The 23,908-nt window shown below is 41.9% G+C and overlaps 1 protein-coding gene across 3 annotated transcripts in view; it reads left to right on the top strand.

The window, feature by feature from the left end:
- LOC140574985 (F-BAR and double SH3 domains protein 2) overlaps nucleotides 1-23,908 on the top strand; it is a 119,917-nt gene that overhangs the window by 24,966 nt on the left and 71,043 nt on the right. For all 3 annotated transcript variants that reach the window (XM_072695086.1, XM_072695087.1, XM_072695088.1), the window contains exon 3: nucleotides 5,899-5,944. In XM_072695086.1, the coding sequence (XP_072551187.1) occupies nucleotides 5,899-5,944 (46 nt within the window). The remainder of the gene's footprint in view (nucleotides 1-5,898; nucleotides 5,945-23,908) is intronic.

A 23,908-nucleotide genomic window follows, 5' to 3' on the forward strand; every position in this document is an offset into this window, starting at 1 on the left:
TTTGAGACCACCACGCCAATCGATGACAGGATTAGAAGATAGGGCCCTGTGTGTTTAATATGACCTATATCCGGCATTCTTCTGAACAGTTCACGCTCCTAAACTGACGCAAAAGTGCAGAAGATCAGTGCTTCACGTGAGGTTTCGGTTTATTAATCTTTATTCTCTTCACTTTATCGGTCACTGGTTTTATTGTTATGGCTGGTCTGTATAGATTTTTTGTTAGAATATCATTATTAATATTGTGACAGTGCTAGAATTGGCCTTAAACCACCCACATATTAGTGTCTTTGGAGTGTGTGTGAGTGTGTATTGTGTGCTGGTGGCTTTGAAGCAGATTCCACATTTTATAGCTTGACTGTGGACCCTCAAATTCCACAGGTCTGCTGTGTGTGCGTATGTGTGTGTGTGTGTCTGTGTGTGTGTGTGTACACTGAACAGGTCATGCAGAGGAAAAAAGGACTGACTTTGATGGCTCAGCTGCAAGACGTTCAAGAGGTCTTGACCTTCTCTGAATTCCAAGCCTGCACTAGGTCATAAACATGAACTCACTGGAGCTTTCAGACCCCTTTCTGTGTTGAGGAATTAAAGCAATAGTTTGTCAAAAAAATTGAAATGTGCAGTGCAAAGGCACACACACCTTGTCTCTAGTCCCCGTAGAGAGGCACTGCCAGTAGAATAGGACTCTCTGGAGCAGAGACATGTAAAAGTATTGGCACCATGACTAATGCCAGGCTAGAGGAGTTAAAAGCCCCCCCCCCCCCCCCCCCCCAAGTATTGATCCTGTGGAGCAGTGGAACTGTGTTATATGGAATGATTGTGCTCTATCCAATACTTTTAGAATGAGTTGGGGATGATGAGGTGGGGTGGTGATCATCCAACATCCTGACCTCACTAACGCTCTTGTTGCTGAATGCTAACAAATGCTAACACCTTTCATGGACAGTAGAGACTCCAACAAAAGCAGGATAAACTCTGATCCCTTGATTTTAGAAGAAACAACAAATGAGCAGGTGTCCCAATACATTTGTCCTAGGCTTACATGATTAACTATTAACTACTTTTAGTTAATTTACATAAAACTAACTTTTTAATTTATATAAAAATGAGGAAAATGTGTTTTTCCCAGATAGATGAGATTTCTGACACTGTGTTATCCCACTCAGGAAGTGTGGCGCTACATGTGTGTTCGAGATTATTCGGATGATAAGACAGTTCCAGTTTGATTGGTATTTCAATTTTATTCTTAAATATTTAAACTATGTCTTTTGAGGCCGATGTGGGATGATTTTAAGACACCATTACTTTATAGCCACATTAGCCTTGTTGCTCCACTGTAAAAACTTGAATTTTTGAAAATAACAAACTTCAGGCACTAGACTGGTCTTGGGTATAGACTACATTTGTGGTGATATGGGAAATTGGGGGGGTATGGACTGCTCTCATTGTGTACAGTCTAACAGTGCTTAAAACTACCTCCACCATGTTTGGAGGCTGTATAAAGGGTATGTCTCAAGCAGATAATCGCATGTTCCATTGGGGTTTGGCTGTTTTCCCTAATAAACGGAGGCATTTCATAAAATATTTTGCCACTCTGCCTGACAAAAGGGGGCATGTTCCAGCGGGAATGTGAGGTCAGTTCATACCATCTATTTCAGCAGGATCAGGCAGTATTATACAGGGAGACCTAACATACAGTGACAGTCGAAAACAGGGGGAATCTGGAGGAATATGGCAGATGAGGTTGATATACTAGGAACTAGTACCTTCAAACCTGTTTCTATAAAGTCTGTCTCATATTTTGGCCCACTTTAGGTAAAGCTCGGCTTTCCGCTGAGTTTAATTTGTTGCCTTCTTCAGCAGAACCACTCTGAATGGTTCTACGTTACTTCTATGAGGTAAAGTTCATCCTGAGGTGTTGCACTCCAGCTGGGGTGGAAGTGTTTTCATAGTTACAGTGTTGTTGTAATGGTCAGGCCCAATCATGCAATCACAGACCGTCAAACTGGTCTCACTGACCTGTTGGACGGTCCACTCCTCCGGCTGGGGAGGGGGCACTTTTATAATTAGCCGTTCAGCATCTGACTATAATTGCTGACCTTAAGTGTCTTCCAGAGAATCCCTACATAAACACATACACACACAACCACACACACACGTGTGCAGACACACACACACACACATACTCTGCCTCTCTCTCTCCCTCGCTCTATTACCTGGTCCCTGTTTACCCTGGTCGCTTAATGTGACAGTATCTGGATTGTATCCTAAAATTTTAGCTACACGCATTTACACTGGGTGGTCAAATGCGTCTCTGGTTTGTCAGACTGAAATCCGATTGCTGTGTGGGAATATGCAAATACGCTCATTGTGCGGCAATTATGACTGGCGTTCTGGTTGTACTGGGAGGATAAGCGAATGCATTTACACTACTGGTGGTTTGAGTGATCGGATCCATCTTGGGTGTTGGATTTTTGTGATATCCTGAACCTCAAGTCCAGGGGTAAACTGGGTCTCTCTCTCCCTCTAATTATTCTCGTTCTTTCATTCTCCTTCTCTTTTTTTTCTCTGTGTTTCTCTATATCTCTCTTCCATTCTCTTTTTCTCTCTCTGCCTGTCATTTTTCTGTCTCTGTCTTGATCTCTCACTTCCTCCCTCTCTCTCTCTCTCTCTCTTTCTCTCTCTATTTCTCTCTCATTGTTTTGTGTAATTACAGTTGTGTATATTTTCTCACGGTCACACCCACCACACTTATATATAACTATGTGGTCATAGTTTTTATTATCTCTCTGTAAGTGTGAGTGTGTGTGTCATTGTTTACATGTTCAGTTGTTGTGCACTGACTGAGAGCATATCGTCTGTTTTAACACCTTTGATCTTTGTGTTTGTGGTGCGGCCTGTGCCGAAGTTTGCATTATATGAAGTGTCAGTGAGTGTGTCTACCTGTAAAACTATATACAACATTAGAATAAACCCAAATAAACATAAAGTCAGTGGTCAGTGAGTGTGTCTACCTGTAAAACTATATAACATTAGAATAAACCCAAATAAGCAGAAAGTCAGTGGTCAGTGAATGTGTCTACCTGTAAAACTATATAACATTAGAATAAACCCAAATAAACATAGTCAGTGGTCAGTGAGTGTGTCTACCTGTAAAACTCTATATAACATTAGAATAAACCCAAATAAACAGAAAGTCAGTGGTCAGTGAATGTGTCTACCTGTAAAACTATATAACATTAGAATAAACCCAAATAAACATAGTCAGTGGTCAGTGAGTGTGTCTACCTGTAAAACTCTATATAACATTAGAATAAACCCAAATGAACATAAAGTCAGTGTTCAGTGAGTGTGTCCACCTGTAAAGCTCTATATAACATTAGAATAAACCAGTGAAGCTATTGAGAACAGTGAAGTTATTGAGATATTGGTTAAAAGAACACAGTTAGAATGACACAGGATTGGGTGTTGAATGTATTCAGTTCCACCAGCAGCTCATCTGATGTGATTTAATGAAGGACTGATTAGATAAATTAGGTGTTGGATGGGAACTGGGAACACAGAGGCTGATTGTCTTTGGAGCCCATTCAGATGGTCGTCAGTGGGTCTGAGCAGACCCTCTGGGGGTGGGGGGGTGTCCTCACACATGTAGTTGTGTGTTATTGGGTCAGAGTTAACAGGCTTTTTCCCCACAGAGTGGGCAAATGGAGGCCTGCGTCTAGCAAGAGCAGTGATAACGAAAGTGGAAGACACTGATATCTGAAGTTTAGCTTCTATGAACAAGCGCTCTTTTCACCTGTAGACAAGCGGATCTGCGGTTACAGCTGCTCTGCATGCTTGTGTGTGTGTGTAGGTATACCGTTACTTAAGTCATGAATACACAGAAGCATCCTTATTCACGCAAAGGAAACCAATGACTATACAGTGGTTGTGATCTCGGCTGGATGTAGTCTTGAACTCGACAAAGGTGCTCTGGTGACCCGTGAGTTCAGGTGTCTAGATGAGTGCTAGTACAGTTGTAGCCATGCTAATGTAGTTTGGTCCATGTTAATAGATTGCAGTGAACCATACAGTGCAAGAAATCAAGAAACCACACGGTTGGAGGCATGTGTGATGATTAAGGCATACTCAGTTTTAACCACGTTAGCTTCATAGCTCCAGCCCTCATGCACGAAACACATCTCGACAGATTTCTTATGAGCACCAAAAGCACCATCTCAAAGCCTCCGTCACACAGAGCAGATTCAAGGAGGCCTATAAAGGGTTAACGCTGTACGGGCCATTACGTAATGTTGAAATTCCAGGCTGTTCTCTGAAGCAGACAGAATTAGGCAGGTTTCTGGAGCTGAAGGCTGTAGAGGGAGATTGCCGCCGAGCTGCTGAAGCGTTTGTGATATCGGCCATCCAGGACAGACACGCCACAAAACCAGAGAGAGATAGAGAGATTTCTGCAAGGGATAAAGCCACAAGACCCCTTTTCTAAATGAGCAGCAGTGTGGGTGTGTGTGTGTTTGTGATTACACCATGAAGGCCCCCTTGCAGCCCCCCCACTGAAGTATGTAAGCACATTGCCATGTTTGGATTTGGCGTAGCGCTTGCTTGGCCGATAAAGGGGTTTGCTGGGATCTGTGGAAAAGGGGAGTTAGTGCGGAAATTCCTGTCTTGCATTAAAGCAAACCAAGTTCACACACACACACACACACACACACACACACAGTCAGTATTGTCCTTAACCCTTTAACCTTTAAGGCCTGTTCCGCTTATACTACCTGCAGCGTGATTGACATGGCAGCGTGACTGTTACAGCTGTTACACCAGCTCATCAGTACTCATTACTGTACTGTACACACTGCTTACATGACATATGTGATGCTGTTTGGAAACACCAGACCAGGTCTACCTCAACTCACTACACCTGAACATACTCCTGTCAATACTCACAAACACCCAGTTGTAATCGCTGACATATTCACACAGTTGACTTTTTCAACCACCTCCAACCATTTCTCCAACATTTTCTTCATCTCCAACTGTTTTACTTCTGGTCTATACAGCTGCTGTTATACCAGAATACAGCAGTTTTTTACCAAAATACAGCTGCTGGCATACCAGAATATGGCTGTTTTTTATTTTACCAGAATGCAGCTGTTTGTTTGTTTGTTTTTGTTACCAAAATGCAGCAGATTTTACAGAATGCAGCTGTTTTTTTGTTTTTTTTTTTACAAAATGCAGCTGTTTTTATACCTGAATATGGCTGTTTTTACCAGAATGCAGCTGTTTTGTTTATTAGAATGCAGCTGCTTTTAAACCAGAATGCAGCTGTTTTATTGACCAAAATGAAGCTGTTTTTTTACCATAATGCAGCTGCTTTTATACCTGAATATGGCTGTTTTTACCAGAATGCAGTTGCTTTTGTCATCAGAATTCAGCTGTTTTTTTTACCAGAATGCAGCTGTTTTCTTTATTAGAATGCAGCTGCTTTTAAACCAGAATGCAGCTGTTTTTTACTTAAATACAGCTGTTTTTTGTACCAGAATGCAGCATTTTTATTTACCATTAAAATTAGAATCAGGTGCATTACATCAGCTGCAGATGATTAGAACATGGTTAGACATGATTATGGGGGCGTCTGTCTTATTTAAACATCAGGCGTTTAGTTTGAGAGAGAGAGAGAGAGAGAGAGAGAGAGAGAGAGAGAGAGAGAGAGAGAGAGAGAGAGAAGAGAGAGAGAGAGAGATTGGCTGGTGGTGATTAAGTGATTAAGTGGAGTAAAATTGTGTAGGTAGATAACATAATGGCACTCCACAGGGCCGCGGGGTGGGGGTATGAATATGTATGGGGTCAGCTGAAATCATATTGTGATGTCTGATGAGAGCTTCTCTCTGTCTCCTTTAACAGGACGTACAGCCAGAAGAAGGCTGCACTGGAGAGAGACTACGCACAGGTAAGACCATGATGATGATGGTGTGTGTTTGCAGTGTGTCTGCATGTATAAGTACTGTTAGCATTTCAGCTGTTTGTGTTTCTTTCTATATGACTGTGTATATGTATGGGTGTGTGTGTGTGAGCTGGCTGGTGTGGAAATTGCAGATCAGAAGTGATTAGATTGATTGATTTCTCTCCCATTGTGGCAAACCTCAGTGGAAATGCCACTTTTTAGGAGTGTAGTATAAATGGAATGGCTGTTTCAGCAATAGTCCAATTATCAGGAGGTTGCTAGTTCGAGTTCGGTTCCCTCCGCTGGAACTTGTATGGGAAGGGGTTAAGGATTCTTTAATAAAGGCAAAGGGTACATAAATGTAGAACCCTGACAGCTCAAAGGATCTGGATGCTGAAATGGTTCTTTGCCTGGATAAAATGACACTTTCTGATCGAGAACCTCTGGTATGTGTTTCATGTTTGTGAAGAAAGCACATAACCTTTACCCTTCTCATCACTGGCACCATCGTTTGACAGGGGGTGTTCTAGCTAGTGGGTGGAACTGGAAATGATAGAGCATCCTACTACCCCACACTCTCCTTAAAATAAAGTATGGGCCTTGGCTTGGAACTAGAGATATAGAAGTGGAAGCTCGTCACCCTTTCTCCACTGAAAGGTTTTTGTGGAATTGGAATGTGCTTTTTCATAATATGGGAAGTTTCAGGGGTTCTTTAATAGATAATGGACTCTGACGACTTAAACCTCTCTTGGTTCTGTGTGGAACCCTTTTTAATAGATATATTTTGTTCTGCTGATACATAAACATTTTGCATGAATACTAATCTAATTCCAGTATATTGTCAATGTCTAATCTAATGAAATCAATGGTACGTTTGCTATTGATTTAGATAGGAATGTTGTTTTTTCCCCTCAAATATTCAATCCTAAATTTTGTGCAGGTATGCACCCAGTACTCTGAGTATGGGACCACTGCCATGTATAATTTACTTCACTCATTTTACAGTAAAACACTGCAGTTAGCTTTTAGCGGCAGAGTGCTAATGAGTATCTGTCTAAAGGATGTCTTAGGTTTGCCCATTAAGCGCAGAATTAAAGATTCATCAGGAGCAGATCGATGCTGGCTAATTAACTAAACCTCAGACAGACGTTCCCGGCCCATCATCGTTCATCTGTCTTGGTGTCCTGGACGTCGTTGGCTTGTTCGACTGCTTTGTCGTCTGCTTGTCTTGTTTGTAACGAGCTTCGTCCCAGGGGCTTTGATTCACCAGGGGTGTTGGTGGTGTTGCATAGCAGCATTTGAGCTGATTTCTGTTTTATTAGCATTAAATGGCGCCCATCAGAACAGCACCCCGCTGTGCCAGATACTGTAAAAGCCAGCAGGGGTGTTTATTGCTGCCGTGTCAATGCTTACGACCTTATACAACGTTTGTGAAAGACTCCTCTGGCACAGAAGATGGGTTACCAGTTCACACCAGTGGTCTCCAGCCTGCTCCCACAGAGCTACCCTCCTGCAGACTCTGGATGCAACCCTAATTCACCCAACCTGATCCAACTCATTACTGCCCTCAGAAGTGTTTGATTGGCTAAATGGGGTGTTAGGCTTGGGTTGGAGTTGAATCCTGCAGGATGGGACAGTTGCTCTCCAAGAGGAAAGTAGGAGGCCAAAGAGTTAGCCTGACTTGCTTAAGTGCCTTCTGACCCTGATGTGTTCCCAATTCACCCAGTGGTCTCCAGCCTGCTCCCACAGAGCTACTCTCCTGCAGACTCTGGATGCAACCCTAATTCACCCACCCTGATCCAACCCATTAGAAGTGCTTGATTGGCTGATTGGGGTGTGTTAGGCTTTGGTTGGAGTTGAATCCTGCAGGGAGGTACAGTAGCTCTCCAGGAAGAGGGTTGAAGACCCCTCAGTTAAGCTGACTTGCTTAGGTATTTTCAGACCCGGATGTGTTCCCAATTCACCCAGTGGTCTCCAACCCTACTCCTGGAGAGGTAACGTCCTGCAGACTTTGAATCCAACCCTAATCCACCCCACCTGATCCAACCAATTACTGCTTTCAGAAGTTCTTGATTGGCTGAATGGTGTGTGTTAGGTTTGGGTTGGAGTTAAAACCTGCAGGAAGGTAGGCCTAGCTCTCTAGGAGGTGAGTTGGAGACCACTGACTCAACCAGATTTGTGGGAATCTCAGATTCAGCAGTGTTGAAGTGATGTTGAATAGTAACATGCCATGTTTCTCAGAATTGCTTTGACAAATAATCCAATGGACACAGTGTCACCCTTTACAATGTTTGGTGATGTCTGGTGTGTGAAGTCAGCTTCTTGTGAGCTGAATTGCTTGGGAAGACTCTGTAAGGACTAAAGGTTTGAGCGTTAGTTGCTGTAGACTCTTGAAAAGGAGCATTTGGGTTGTGTTTGTGTTTGTGTTTGTGTTGGGTGAGAAAATAAAAAGATGTCTGCCTGCTGCCCTCTTACACCCTCCATCCTCCCACAACACAAGTATTGGAAGCTTATAACCCACTAGTTAGCATGGTGCTGGGACTGGACTATGTGGTTTCTCATACTGTATAAACATGGACTGAACTATATCAAATAGCTGCACTGTGCGCTTAAAAACACTACGTTCTTCAAGGATATGCGGTTCTACAATATTTAGAACTGTGAAACCTTAATTAAATGCAGAAATAAGAGTTTTACCTAGTCACATGGTTCTTCTATGAGGTAAAACCGCTTGTATATGGTTTGTTAAGAAACCTTTTTAGTGATTCTACACGGCATCAAAAAGTGCTCCTCGTTATTTCCTCACATTATTAACCCAGCGAATAAGAAACACGTATAAGCCTGGTGCCCAGTAATAAGTGTGGGCTGATCTTGGCTCTAATTCAGATCTCTCACTGCCAACACCTGGCGCAACCATCTTACTGAAGTGCTTGCATACCAGCAAACTTACACATATATGCATGCTTTTTTGGACGCCACTTCTAGTGAATGCATCCAGCTACTTTAAGTTGAACCCATCCATTGCCGACAACAGATGTGCAAATGCACACAAACACACACACACACAGCTTGTATAGTCCCTGTATAGTAGTATTGCTAATCAAATAGGACTCTCTGGAACAGATTAACATGAACCTATTGGCATCATGCCTAACGCCAGGTGTGGGTCTGAGTGGTATAAAGCACCCCCCCCTCCTCCCCCCTTTTAGTATTGAGCTGTGGAGCAGTGGAACTGTGTTCTCTGGAATGATGGTGCTCCATCCAATACTTTTGGAATGAGTTGGGGAGTTTCTATGAAATTCGGAAAGCAGTGCTCCAAACTCTTTTAATTCCCTTGATTTTGGAAGAAACAATAAATGGGCAGGTGTCCCAATACTTTTGTATGTGTGTGTGTATATATATATGTATATATATATATATATATATATATATATATATATATATATAGTATATACATTATATAGGCAAAAGTATTAAGACACCTAGACTTTACACCCATAAAGGACCTTTTAGGGCATCCCATTTAATCACATCCAGATAATGAGTCAGGAGAGCATACCTTTATGACCTTGGAGACCTTTATGAACTATTCACATCAGCACTCGTTGACCCCACTTTGTAACTTTGCATGGTCTGCCACGTCTGAGTTGCTGTGGTTCCTTAACCACCCACAATAATACCACTCACAGTTGGTGGTGAAATATCTAGGAGGGAGGAAATTTCACCAGCTGCAACGGTGGCATCCATCCTATTACAGTATCACGCTGGAGTTCAGTATTTTATTGAGCTCTTTATGTGTTTATATGTATTTAAGGCAGACTGCATAGTTGTATCACAATTGATGAATGGACCAATAGAAATGCTCCAAAAATCCTTTTGCATTGAAGGTTAAGAAGGTTTTTTTCCCTTCTTCTGTAAAGCTGCCAATTTGGAAATACAAGATTTTGTGTGCCAGCGCCGAATGCGAATCTGGCCTTATTGTATTCTATCAACACTGTGTAACTTCTTACAGTCAGGACATTTTTAGTCCTGAAAACCTTCAAACGTAAATACACACACACTCACACACACACACAGACACATGCACGCAAACATCAGATGGAAACCAGAGTTTCGGGGCCATGTGTGGATGACAGTTTGGTGGATTTGAGGTGTAATTAAACACAGCCTGTTTAAAGATCTCCTCATTAAAATGCATCGTCACTGACTCCAGATGCTCAAAACCGAAGATTTGTTTTTGTTTGTTCAACGTGGAGCGTTACGGAGCCTGACCTTTGACTCAGAAGACCGGGTTTATGTACCGGGGATGTAAAGGATTAGATATGTCCGCTTAATCTTCAACTTAACCCATAAATCTTTGCTGTATATCTCTGAGCCAGTGTGGATTTCTTTTGTCTGCTGGCCAATAACAACTTGACCAGTAGTGTATCTGTTTTTGCTGAGTGTGCTCCTGTATGAGTATGTGTTGATTCTGCTCCAGATCCGTCATGTGACAAAATGACGACACCCTTGATAACAAATTTAACATATTTAAACATACGGACATTAGATCGAACAATATTGAGAGATGTAGATAATGTATAATAAATGTGATTAACACAAATGCAATTTCTAATGAGGAAAAATTAAGACACCAACATATTAATTATTACTTAAATTGTCTAAAATTAGAATCAGGTGCAGCACATCAGCTACAGATAATTAGAACATTGCTAGGGAGGATTTTGGAGGAGCCTCAGACATGTAGTCTGGTTTGCTCTTGATTGTTGAAGTGAGTGGTAGCACCATGGCCAGATCCAAAGAGCTCTTTGAGGCCTTCAGAAAGATGCAGAGATGCAGACTCCTTGTAGATGCAGAGGAGTCTGGGAAAGGAATTTAAAAAGATCTCAGAACAGTTAGAAATTAGCTGTTCCACCGTCCACTAAATAATTTACAAGTGCAACAACAGCCAACATGGCCAAGTCGGGCCGTCCTTGCAAGTCCAGCAGTCCAACAGCAGACCACAAGATAAGTAAAGAAGCCTTCAGGTGAAATATTAGCAATATTCCAGACCACGCTGACAGAGCTCTGAATGGTGTTGGTGTGTCTGTGAATGAGCAGAGCAAAGTCAGAGGAAACAGTAGAGAGCGTAATGCTTTGATTTGTTGAATAATAGCCACTCTTATTTTAATTATGTAAATAAACGTTAGTGAGTGCGAGGGTGTTGAGCATAGGGAGGGGTGTGTTCAGTGTCTAAGGCTTTGAATCTCAGGCTTTAGATCTTTTCTGGGGTTTTTGGCAGGCGGCGTGCTCCCATCTCCCCCACGAGTGCGCTGCACTGCACAGCTGTCCACACAAATAAACATTGTTTTCCAGGCTGGCCGTGCCGAACAGAGGAACGCTTGTTTTGGGAAGGATGGGGAGGGGGGGGGGTGGTTCTGGCCCTCCTGCAGCCTTGGCTGGGCTGTGATTGGCTCCCCGTTGCCCGCATCACTGCTGCCTGTGCACCCTCGACATCACTAACGTTAACCCATTAAACTTAAATGTGGATTCACATTCCATTTTCCCACTCCCACTCTCATCACTCAGTAGTTACTAAATCATTTGTAGTAGATACAAAATAATTCATAGTAGATATTAAACAGTTCATGATATTTAACTAAGTAATTCATGTTAAATACTGAATAATTAATAGTAGATCCTGAATAATTTATAGTAGATACTGAAAAAAACATTGTACACTGGATAATTTAGAGTAGATATTGAATAATTCATAGTGGATACTGAATCATTCACAGCGGATACAAAATATTTAATACCAGTTACTGAATAATTCATAGTGGATACTGGATAATTCATAGTGGATGCTGGATAGTTCATAGCGGATACTAAATAATTAATGCTAGTTACTGTATAATTCATAGTGGATACTGTATAATTCATAGTAGATACTAAATAATTAATGCTAGTTACTGTATAATTCATAGTGGATACTGTATAATTCATAGTAGATACTGAATAATTAATGCTAGTTACTGAATAATACATAGTGCATACTGTATAATTAATGCTAGTTACTATATAATTCATAATGGATACTTGAACAATTTGTTTGGGATACTGGATCATTTATGGTGAAAACTGAATAATTCATAGTGGATACCGGATCATTCTCTGTGGATACTGAAAAGTGTATAGTAGATACTGAATAATTCATAGTGGATACCGGATCATTCCTAGTACTGACTAAATAATAATTGTTAAGATTGAGACCTGGATAATAGGCTAGCAGTTTAAGGACTTCAGCACTACACTTCCACAAAAAGAGAAGAACATGCAGCGCAGCAGCCGGGAATACTGATGAACACTGTGCCCATGCATCTCTGTGTGTGTGTGTGTGTGTGTGTGTGTTCATTCTAATCAGAGACATTACAGCACAGGTATTCAGTACCTTTGCAAGAATCATCCACTCTGGTGTGAAAACGGTTGCTTAGCAACATGCCTCACCCTTCTCACTCCCCCTATGCCCCCTGTCTCAGCGAAGGGGGAGAAAGAGAGAAAGAGGGAGAGAGACAGAATGGAAAAAGCTCAGAATGGTGAAAGTGCTGAATTTCTTCAGAGTGTGACAGTGCAGCTGAATATTTTACAGCATCCTGCTGGTCCACCACTCTGTGGAAAAGCGAGAGAGACAGAGATGAAAGAATCGAGGGAGAGGGAAAGGAAGAGAGGTGTGAGCGAGAGGCGGGGAGAGAGAGTCAATAGGGAGGCCGAGTGAAGGAAGAGAGGGATAGATGAGGGAATGGACAAGGAGAGAGAGAGATAAGACAGTTCAACACAGAAGGAGAAGATTGACATGATGGAGAGAGAGAAATAGAGAGAGAGAGAGAGAGAGAGAGAGAGAGAGAGAGAAAGAGAGAGGGAGAGTGATGGGAAATGGATATTCCTGGAGCTTCAGTCATCACAGCATGTCCGTGTCAGTGAGCACTGCAGATGAACGCTTCTTCCCCCCCCCCCCCCCCCCTTGTCTTTCTCTGGTATCATCAGTGTCATCACGCTGTGTGTGTATATATACAGTATAAATGCCGATCAGCCATAACATTAACACCAGCCTTGTTTCTACACTCATTGTCCATCATATCAGCTCCACATCTCATACATAACCACTTTGTAGTTCTAAAATGACAGACTCAGGACCCCGCAGGAACACCACAGCAGGTAGTATTTGGGTGGTGGGTCATTCTCAGCACTGCAGTGACACTGAGACATGGTGGTGGCGTGATGGTGTGTATTGCGCTGGTTCAAGTAGATCAGACACAGCAGTGCTGCTGGAGGTTTTAAACACTGCGTCCACTAACTGTCCAGTCAATTAGATGTCCCTACTAGTTGGTCCACCTTGTAGATGTAACGTCAGCAGCTCATCTGTTGCTGCACAGTTTGTGTTGATCATCCTATAGTCCATCCTATAGCACACAGGACACTTGGCTGGATATTTCTGACAATGACGGTTTTCATGGTGGTTTCACATGACTGTATATACCCACACTATGCCACGGCTGACTCCTGGGAGTATTAATAATAATAATAATAATAATAATAATAATAAAAATAATTAACCTTGATTTACACGTTCTATTCAGAACAGGCAGGAGGGAAGAGGTGAGGAAAAAGGAGAGGTGTGGCTATATGATTGCATGTGTGACTCCACAAGGCAAGCACATGCCTGACATACCTAAACACTCACACACACACACACACACACACACACACACACACAGAGCCATGTGGTGTCTTTGTTTGGTGCATGAAAGGCAGACAGACATTCCTAATCGACCTGAGAGCAGTGCTGGAATGCTCTGGTCCCTCTTTCCTCACTCCGAGCTGGGGTCATGCTAATGCACAATACACTTACTGCCAATGTCATTAAATGACTTCATGCCTGTGTGTGTGTGTGTCTGTGTGTGTGTGTGTGTTTGTTTGTGTGTGTGTAATGCATTCATCTGTGTTCTTTAAGGATCCAATCAGCTTTCAAGGACAATTCCCCTGATTTCTCAAACCGTCTGCTCCATTCAGAGTCATTCAGAGTGGAGTTTGGATCTCATAGGAGAGCAACCCACCCACTCAGATTTCTTTACAGTGGAATATGAATGGCAACAGACTTTTGCATGGTCAAAAGTACCTCATTTCTATACACTATAATGTCAGAAGTATTGGGACACCTGCTTATTCATTCTTTCTTCCGAAATCAAGGGAATTTATAAAATAGTTTATCCTGCTTTTGTTGGAGAAACTGTCTCTACTGTCCAGGGATGGCTTTCTACTAGATTTCGGAGCACTGAACCACCCCACCTCACCCCCAACTCCCCAACTCAACCCCCAGCAAAAGTATTGGATGGAGCATCATCATTCCAGAGAGCCGGTTTTGCTCCTCTGCTCCACAGCTCAATGCTGGAGTGCTGCATACCCCTATGCTAGCCCACGCCTGGCATTAGACATGGTGCCTGTAGGTTCATGTTTATCTGCTCCAGAGAGTTCTATTCTATGGGCAGCACTTATTTACAGGGACTAGACAAGATGTGTGTGTGCACACACAATTCATCAAACAGTTCTGACTGGGGACGTTTCTCACCCACTCCGAATGGCTTTGTTTACATCTGAAACATTTAATTATATAGTGGAGGAAAGTGGCGAGTGATGGTTGAAGGGAGGAGGGGGGGGTGTGGTGCTGTGTAAATTTTACATTTTGCCAACCTATCACTTTAAGGGTCACATGTTCATCCCAGTCATGTTCACCTTTGACATTCCGCATATGTAGGACACAATCCTCCCCGGCACGAGCAGAATTCCTATTGCTCGCTGTCCATCGTGTGTGTGGGAGGAGGCCCTTAAGCGGTTGGAGGGAAAGGCCACTTCCTGTGCGCCGTGATGTCACGCTGCATGTAAAACGGGAGGGAATCAATAGAGGACACACACTCGTCACTCCCAGTTCTCCTCCCCATGTCTCCTTTATTTGTTGTTCCTCTCAGAAGCCGCTGTTGTTTTCACATCCATGCCGAAGGTGATGGTCTGGCTTTAGCTTGAGAAGATTTGGAACCCCCCCCCCCCCTCCCCCCTCCCAGTCACCCACCCACCCACCAATCCTCGAACACACACACATACAAAGGACAAAAACACACAGGGTAGAACAGCAGAAGCTGCTTGCTTGTGTGTTTGTTTGTGTGTGTTTTGGTATGGGTTTTTAAGTCTAAAGGGTTAGGTGTGTGTGTGTGTGTGTGTCTGTGTGTGTGTGTGTGTGTGTGTGTGTGTGTGAGTGAACTGCCCGGCGGTTCCTCCGAGCATGTCGGGTCCCCAGCTCCACCACACCAGCTAACAGATGCCGGCCAACACTGCCTTAGAGTGATGAGAGGAGAGAGCGCCACCTACCCACCCAAAGAGTATGCGGCCAGTTGTGCTCTCTTGGACTCCAGCTGCTGATGACCGAGCAGCATGGCTCGGGTTTCGAATTCGAGACCCCCGGGTCATGTTGATAGCGCATTAGATCGCTGAGCCACTTAACTTTTTTTGCTGGCCATGCTTACATAGAATTAACATATTTAATATTTATCTGCATATTTGTAATATCATTATAATATCATATTTAATATTGTCACTGTGGCATAGTGCAGAAATCCAGGTCACTCCAAAGGGTGCACTTACTTTTTTCTGTAATTTCTAGAGCTAAAGTATATTGGCCATATTGACTGAAAGACGGTGGATATTAGTTAGGTTAGTATTTCACTTTCATTTCTAAACAGTTTTAAAATCTGTCATTACCGTCACCAGGAGTCATTACTGTTATGACCAGTTTCGTGTCAGTAATGACATGTTGCGGGTAAAGACAATTATCACTTTTTCAGGAAAAAATACCCTAGATCACAAATTCTTGAACACTACTCATCAGCTAGAGTATGATGCATTTTAAATGCATTTAAATTATGTAAATTTGCTAAAATATTATCATATTGGTATAATAATGGTAACGGTGTTGATGCTGAATAAATGTACTCTTTCATCAGGAGGATTACATTATTTCTGTAGCGTTACAGACTGGGGTCAGATACTCGCTGTAAAAACTTTAAAGGAGACTTTAAAATGAAGTATGACCAAATAATGTAGTCGGACTCCAGGCGTAACCAGAAAAGAGAAAACGGAGTCAGAGGAAACAGGACATAAACACAGCAGAAGGGCAAGGAAAACGAGTCAGGAATGAGAAAAAGGTCAAACACAGAAGTCTAGAAGTCTCTCGGAATGTCACTGGAAAACAATGGCAAAAGCACAGTCCGAGCAAACAGGTCTAGAAAGGCAGGGGTAAAATGACACTGGCGAAACTACTAAGAATCCGGGGAAGACGGACGCGAGGAGGTTCTGTGATTGGATTCTGAGTCGGGGGCCATGTGATTAAAAGATACATTATGGGAGTTGTTGTATTGGGGAGGTGCTTGTACATTACATTGTGGGAGTGTGGGAAGCTCGTGCTTTGGACTAGAGTCAGTATCAGGTGTGACAATTAAATGACTCACCTTTTCATGTTACGTAAATAAGTATTACCATCCCCCCCAAAAAATATGTGCAAAAGTTGAATAGATGTTATTGGAAGTAGTACATGGAATTATGTGAATTTATAAGTTAAAATAAAAATAAAATAAAATAAAAATATGTATATATGTGTGTGTTTGTGGGGGGATATATTAATATAAACGAGAAGATGTCAATTATATAACAACAAACATGCCTATATATGTGTGTGTGTGTGTGTGTGTATGTATGTGTGCTGTCTCTGCATTAATGTTGAGCATGTGTTGGCAGGGTGTTGACCCACAGTATTAAGACGTCACAGTAATCCACTTCTTTGTAGATGAGAGCGGCCTTTATTTTCGTTGCTGTCTCCGATTCAATACGTAGAATAAATCAGCTCAACCCTTCACATACGTCGCTCTCTGTTTGTTTGTCTCTCTCTCTGTCTGTGTCTCTTTTTTTGGGGGGGGGCCCTCCCTCGTTTCTGTGCACCCCGAGCCCAGTTTATTGTACGGTAATTAAATCTCTTTTTAGGATGACACTGCGGTGACCTCAGTGTTTAGAGTGCTTGTTGCAGCACCCAGACATGCCTCCACTCTCCAAACACAGTGTTTAAGGCCACAGCCTGAACACGTCCACTGTGGGAATCCTGAATATTCATTATTAGGCGCGACACCCAGCTCCCTATTAAAGCCATCAGTGTATACACGCACTCCCCCCACCCACCTCCCGCCAAGCTACGAGGTAGCTTATGTAGCTAAGAAGTAATGGAAGCTTATGCACACCAATTATCATGGTGCTGACTGCAGGCCTCGCTTCAGACTGTGTGCAGGTGTTCAGTAATATTTCTGACCGTGTACCACACGGTATTCCCTAAATATAGAACTCCATTCTCCAAAAAACAGATTTTTCCATCTCAGACATAAAGTCATTAATAATATTATCCTTTTTATTTAGACGTGGGGGCCATATTTACAATGGAACGTGACTGGATGGACTGGATGGAACGGGGTGGTAAATCTGGTTCATGCGGTTCAAGTTACTGACCTAATAAATATACACACATTTTAAATATCATTTTCATTGCATTAATATTGTAAAGATTGTAGTAAAAAATGATCTAGTTTGTGTATCTATCTGTCTATCTATTTTGCGTGACGGGGTGATTGGGTTGACCTTGACTGACCCTGTCGAACTTGAAAAAGCAACAAATACACAATATATAAGATTGTCAGAAATTTGCCTTTTCTGTTCCTGGCTGCTCCAAAGGCTCAAGTGATGTCACTTGCTTTTTGTGATATCATTTAAAACAACAGGACATTATTTACAGACAAAAGAAGTTAGTGTGACAGGGTGGTAAATCAAATTAAGTGGGGCACACAAATCATAAATAATATGATACGTTTTTCAAAGAATAAGTTTTTTTTATTTTAAATAAATATTTATTATGTAAACAGGGACATACATAATCCTTAAAAATAATGAATACATTTTTTTTTGATTAAATGATTTTGATTTAATTTGATTAAAAATGACATGTTTTTGCTGATATTGTAGATGCAAATGTCATGTTGGTCAATAAGGACCTGTGAAATGGTCTAAGTACTAATGAAAAATTGTTCAAAATAGCATGTTACTCTTTTAGTATATTCACTTATACTATTTTCTCATATGTCATGTTTACAAAAAACTTAAATTAATAGCTTTAAGCGCTGGTAACACTAACGTCCCCCTGTTTTGTAAAAATGACTTCTTTAATAAAACACTTTGATGTTTGTTAGAAAGCACGTGAGCACATAAATTATGATTTACGCATGCAGTTAGCAGCAGGCTAATTGGTGTTTACTTGTTGTCTTTACTTCCATTACATTAGCCTCATAGCTCCATCCCAAAAACTGAAGATGCAACCTTCCGACACTGAACAAGACGTGACTGATGGACTACATTAGGCATAGATATAAAACTACAAAGGCAGCGTTCGTAAAGCTAAGTAAACCTTTGAGGAAAACTGACATAAACCTATGTGAACATTTGTGTCGGGTGTCATAGAGATTGCTTTTCTCACTCTTGATGTCATTTTAGCTTAGCAGGTGATGTGAGTGCTGAGCCTGTCTGGAATAAGCTTTTATAAACACTTAGATTGATGGCAGTTGTCATTAAAAGGCTTAGGTAGGTGCTGTGTACACTGTCTCTTGAGGAACTTTTGAAGGTTCTTCAGTTTAAAACTATTGATTTGAGGAACCTTCAACCTACAAAATTGGTTCTTTATGGAACCAAAACTGCTTCCTCTATGGCATTGCTCAAAGAAAGCCTTGTAGCACCTTAATAGGTGATGGTTGGAAGTCTTGAAGAGAATGAATGTGTGATCTTTCCTCCTTGGTGTGATGTGACGTCACCGTTGCTTCTCCTCAAACATACTCACACATTCCTCCCGCTACACACACACACACACAGAGCCCACTCCCCTCCCCTTCCTGGGAAAGTCTGAGGGAAAGGTCCTTCATTTGCATAATCGTCTTTAGGGCCTTTGTGGGCGGGCTCTTTTAGAGAGCGGCCGTCGCCACTGGCCGCTCGGCCACCTGTCCAGAACAAATCAAGCGGCTCTTTGTGGTCCTGGCCGCACGCTTTTATATCCACACACTAATGAATAAATTGATTACATATGATTTAGATGGAGAGGACTGTCTTTCACCCTCTGTAATAATGGGACATAATGGGAATTGTAACCTTCACAGTAGTTGTGGTTACAGAACACAGTGCTTTGCTCTGTGTGTGTGTGTGTGTGTGTGTGTGTGTGTGTGTATCTGTTTTAGTAGTGGTCATTCCACCCATTTTTGCTGCTCTTGAATATCTGTATATGTATTTAGTAGATATTTTTGTTTATAGTGTGCAGCTGCGTAAGAGGTGATCTGTACCAGATTCAGGTGGTTTGAAGGTGTGTGTGTGTGTGTGTGTGTGTGTGTGTGTGTGTGTGTGTGTGTGTGTGTGTGTGTGTGTGTGTGTGTGTATGTTAGGGGTATTTGGTTCGTATACTGAATTTTCATTTCAGACACCAATGAGCTTGAGCTAAGATAAGCCTAGCATGTTGCTCAGGTCTGAGTATGTGTTCTTTAATAAATGAATAATAAAATAGTGATCTATTATTTGTTCTGTATTCAGCTCCAATCTTCAGTATAAACATGTTAACTCGGTAATGTTCAGTCAGGTTTTATAAAGCTATTTCTGACATGTGCTGTCAGCTACAGTTGTCGTCTGGGCTTCCCCAGCCGTCTTAAACGGTAGAGCGAGCATCACATTAAACACTCTCTCTACTCTCTCTCTTTCATTTAAGATGCTCTTAATACTCTGAAGCTGGTGAGAAGCTCGGGTCAGCCGGCTGCTCTGTATCTGATCACCCTTTCTGGTGTGTTACTGGGAAATAACCAGTCCATCGAGGCAATGGGGATTATTTTTTAATAGGATTCTAATAGGATCAGCTGGCCAGTGGGGTCTGACCAATATCAGTTTAAGGGAAATCACATTTTTTACAATATATGTGATCATTTTATGTTTAGATTTTAATGACATACTCCAGACATCATTTTAGCTAAACATGGCCATACTGATTTAACATAATGATCCAGTGGTCAAACCCACTAACTGAATTTATAGAAGTACTGTAGCACTAAGGGCAGCACTGAGGACGGAGCTACCAGAGCAATATCAGGCAGGTGTATGCAGTGGTCAGTACCTACTAAAAGTGCTCTAAGGAAGGACAACCTGCCTGATTAACATGTAACACGGTAGTGGGCGCTCAGGGCCTCATTGTTTGCCACTTGTTACTATGCACTAACAAAGGCCTTTAAGACCATCTGAACATTAGAGCCTGGGTGGTAGATCTGCAGGACCAGGTCTGAGCACCCCAAATAATACTGTATACCATGGTATACAGCGCAGACATTCTATGTTTTTGTGGCTTCTGTACCATCTCATCCAGGGTTATTTCAAAACCAAAAAATGCATTAGCTTTAGCTTAGTTAGCAGAATAACAATCTGCTCATCACTGAACAAATTCAAGTCTGACTGAACTGTAGCCCACTTGCTAAGCTAATCTACAGAACCACCAAGGAACCTTCAGACAGCCCAGTGCAGCTGCTATTGACTAACCGCTGAGCTACTGACACGAGTGTTGGGTCTGAAAGAGCGAAGTCGAGCGACTGGTGTTGAGAGTATCAGAAAGGTGAAATGAGCCCATGTTTGGACTTGAGTGAAGGGTCTTACAACATTTAGTAGACTGGCTCATCCAGGTTTGCCTGCTTTCCCTTTTAATCAACTCGCACGTTGCTGAACTCACAAGTATAGTGAACCTTTTTTTTCTGTTCTCAGGCCAGGTCATGACATCACCAATCAGTAAGGTCCCACAGCAGCCCGAACCTGTGACTCTATTGAATGCACATGGGTTGAGTGATATTAGATACTATGTACTAGATCGTGTACTAGATAGACACAGAACAGAACTGTGGCACGTCTTCATTTTGAAATATCGTCCTCATTTTGAGACAGTGTCCCCAATTTTGATATACCTTCCTCATTTTGAGATACCGTCAGCATTTTTTAATACCACGGTAAACAGCGTTACCGCCTGACCCTACCCCTGATCTATGACGATGTTCAGTTTGCTACAAAACTAACCATCTTGCACTTTCAGGAAAGTCTATTATGATATAATGCATCACTGTAAAGCTAACTAACCGTTATACTGCCCACCTCTAGTCTAGAAGTTGGGCCTTTGTGTGTCGGCCCTCATGAATATGTAGCCCGGTGGGATTGGGAGATGCAGTTTGGCTCAAGGACAAACATATGCTATAAATCTGAAGGAATAAAAAGCAAACCCACGCCGCATTCCCATCCCAGTCAGTGTGCAGCAAAGACACAGCACATGCAGGCCCGGCTCCTGCAGAGAGCCTTTGTAAAAGGCAGAAAGCAGGCGTGCTCTTCCAGTCGGGCAGCACAATGCACACAAAACACCACACTGAAGTCATATTGCTGCGCATTGCAGCGGTGATATGACGGGTAATAAATGAGAAAGATTACCCTGCATTGTTTGGGCCAGTATTATTTACTGTTATTGAGTCGTTTTATTTGTTCAAGCATCCATAGAAGGTCATCTGCAAACTCTGCATCTGTCAGTGGTCCAGATGATTATGAGTTATGAGTTCTTAACTTTAACCTTGAACCTCAGTTTGTGCTGGTTAAAAAAGGAGGATTGTATATTGCTGCTGTCCAATGAAAACATATATTTTATTAGATATTAATTCAAATAATAAAAATTGTTATATACAAACACTAATGTTAATGTCAAGTTAACGGAAGAATCTGCCTTTTCACACGATATCTGCACATTACTGCCAATGTCCATTGAAAAACAATGAAAAACGTTTTTGTCTGTTTTCAGTTTTCTCCATGGTTTGAATTCTGTAGCTGCTTCTGTTCACTGTGTAAATAATTCTGGATGAATTGACCAATAGAAATGCTGTAAATTACTTGAAATAAACTCTTATTTACATTGACGTTTTTGACTTTACTTTTTTCATTGGACAGCGATAACATGCATTTTATGTAGATGATTGCACACTCATAATTTCACTGAAAGGAATCATCGATATACAGTGGGGGAAAAAAAGTATTTAGTCAGTCACCAATTGTGCAAGTTCTCCCACTTAAACAAATGAGAGGCCTGTAATTGACATCATAAGTAGAGCTCAACTATGAGAGACAAAATGAGAAAAGAAAATCTGAAAATCACATTGTCTGATTTTTAAAGAATTTACTTGCAAATAATGGTGGAAAATAAGTATTTGGTCACCTACAAACAAGCAAGATTTCTGACTGTCACAGACCTGTAACTTCTTCTTTAAGAGGCTTCTCTGTCCTCCACTCATTACCTGTATTAATGGCACCTGTTTGAACTCGTTAACAGTATAAAAGACACCTGCCCAAAACCTCAAACTCCACTATGGTGAAGACCAAAGAGCTGTCGAAGGACACCAGAAACAAAATTGTAGACCTGCACCAGGCTGGGAAGACTGAATCTGCAATAGGCAAGCAGCTTGGTGTGAAGAAATCTACTGTGGGAGCAATAATCAGAAAATAGGAGACCTACAAGACCACTGCTAACCTCCCTTGATCAGGCGCTCCTCGCAAGATCTCAGCCCGTGGGGTCAAAATGATCACAAGAACGGTGAGCAAAAATCCCAGAACCACACGGGGGGACCTAGTGAATGACCTGCAGAAAGCTGGGACCAACGTTACAAAGGCTACCGTCAGTAACACACTACGCCGCCAGGGACTCAGATCTTGCAGTGCCAGATGTGTTCCCGTGCTTAAGCCAGTACATATCCGGGCGCGTCTGAAGTTTGCTAGAGAGCATTTGGATGTTCTGGAAGAGTATTGGGAGAATGTCTTATGGTCAGATGAAACCAAAGTAGAACTGTTTGGTACAAACACAACTCGTGTTTGGAGGAGAGTGAATGCTGAGTTGCATCCAAAGAACACCATACCAACTGTGAAGCATGGGGGTGACAACATCATGCTTTGGGGCTGGTTCTCTGCAAAGGGACTAGGACGACTGGTCCGTGTACATGAAAGAATGAATGGGGCCATGTATTATGAGATTATGAGTGCAAACCTCCTTCCATCAGCAAGGGCATTGAAGATGAAACGTGGCTGGGTCTTTCAGCAACAAAGGAGTGGCTTCGTAAGAAGCATTTCAAGGTCCTGGAGTGGCCTAGCCAGTCTCCAGATCTCAACCCCATAGAAAACCTTTGGAGGGAGTTGAAAGTCTGTGTTGCCCGCCGACAGCCCCAAAACATCACAGCTCTAGAGGAGATCTGCATGGAGGAATGGGCCAACATACCAGCAACGGTGTGTGCCAACCTTGTGAAGACTTGCAGAAAACGTTTGACCTCTGTCATTGCCAACAGAGGATATATAACAGTATTGAGATGAACTTTTACTTATTTTGAACTGTAGACCAAATACTTATTTTCCACCATTATTTGCAAATAAATTCTTTAAAAATCAGACAATGTGATTTTCTGATTTTTTTTCTCATTTTGTCTCTCATAGTTGAAGTCTACCTATGATGTCAATTACATCTCATATTTTTAAGTGGGAGAACTTGCACAATTGGTGACTGACTTAATACTTTTTTTACCACTGTATAATGAAAACCATGTCTCTCCAAAATGGTGACTTTACAGAAGAAGGCAGAAATGTGTTTAACTTTGAATGAAGGTCAGTGTAAAATAAGAGTTTATTCCAGGTAATTTAGAGCATTTCTATTGGTCAATTCAGTCAGAATTATTTACACAGTGTACAAAGCAGCTATAAAGAAAAAACTAAAAATGGACTGAAATGGAGATACATGTTTTTTCATTGGCAGCAGAAAATAGAAATTGC

This window comes from Salminus brasiliensis, chromosome 13 (genome assembly GCF_030463535.1).
Source record: "Salminus brasiliensis chromosome 13, fSalBra1.hap2, whole genome shotgun sequence".
In the NCBI taxonomy this organism is placed as follows: Eukaryota; Metazoa; Chordata; class Actinopteri; order Characiformes; family Bryconidae; genus Salminus; species Salminus brasiliensis.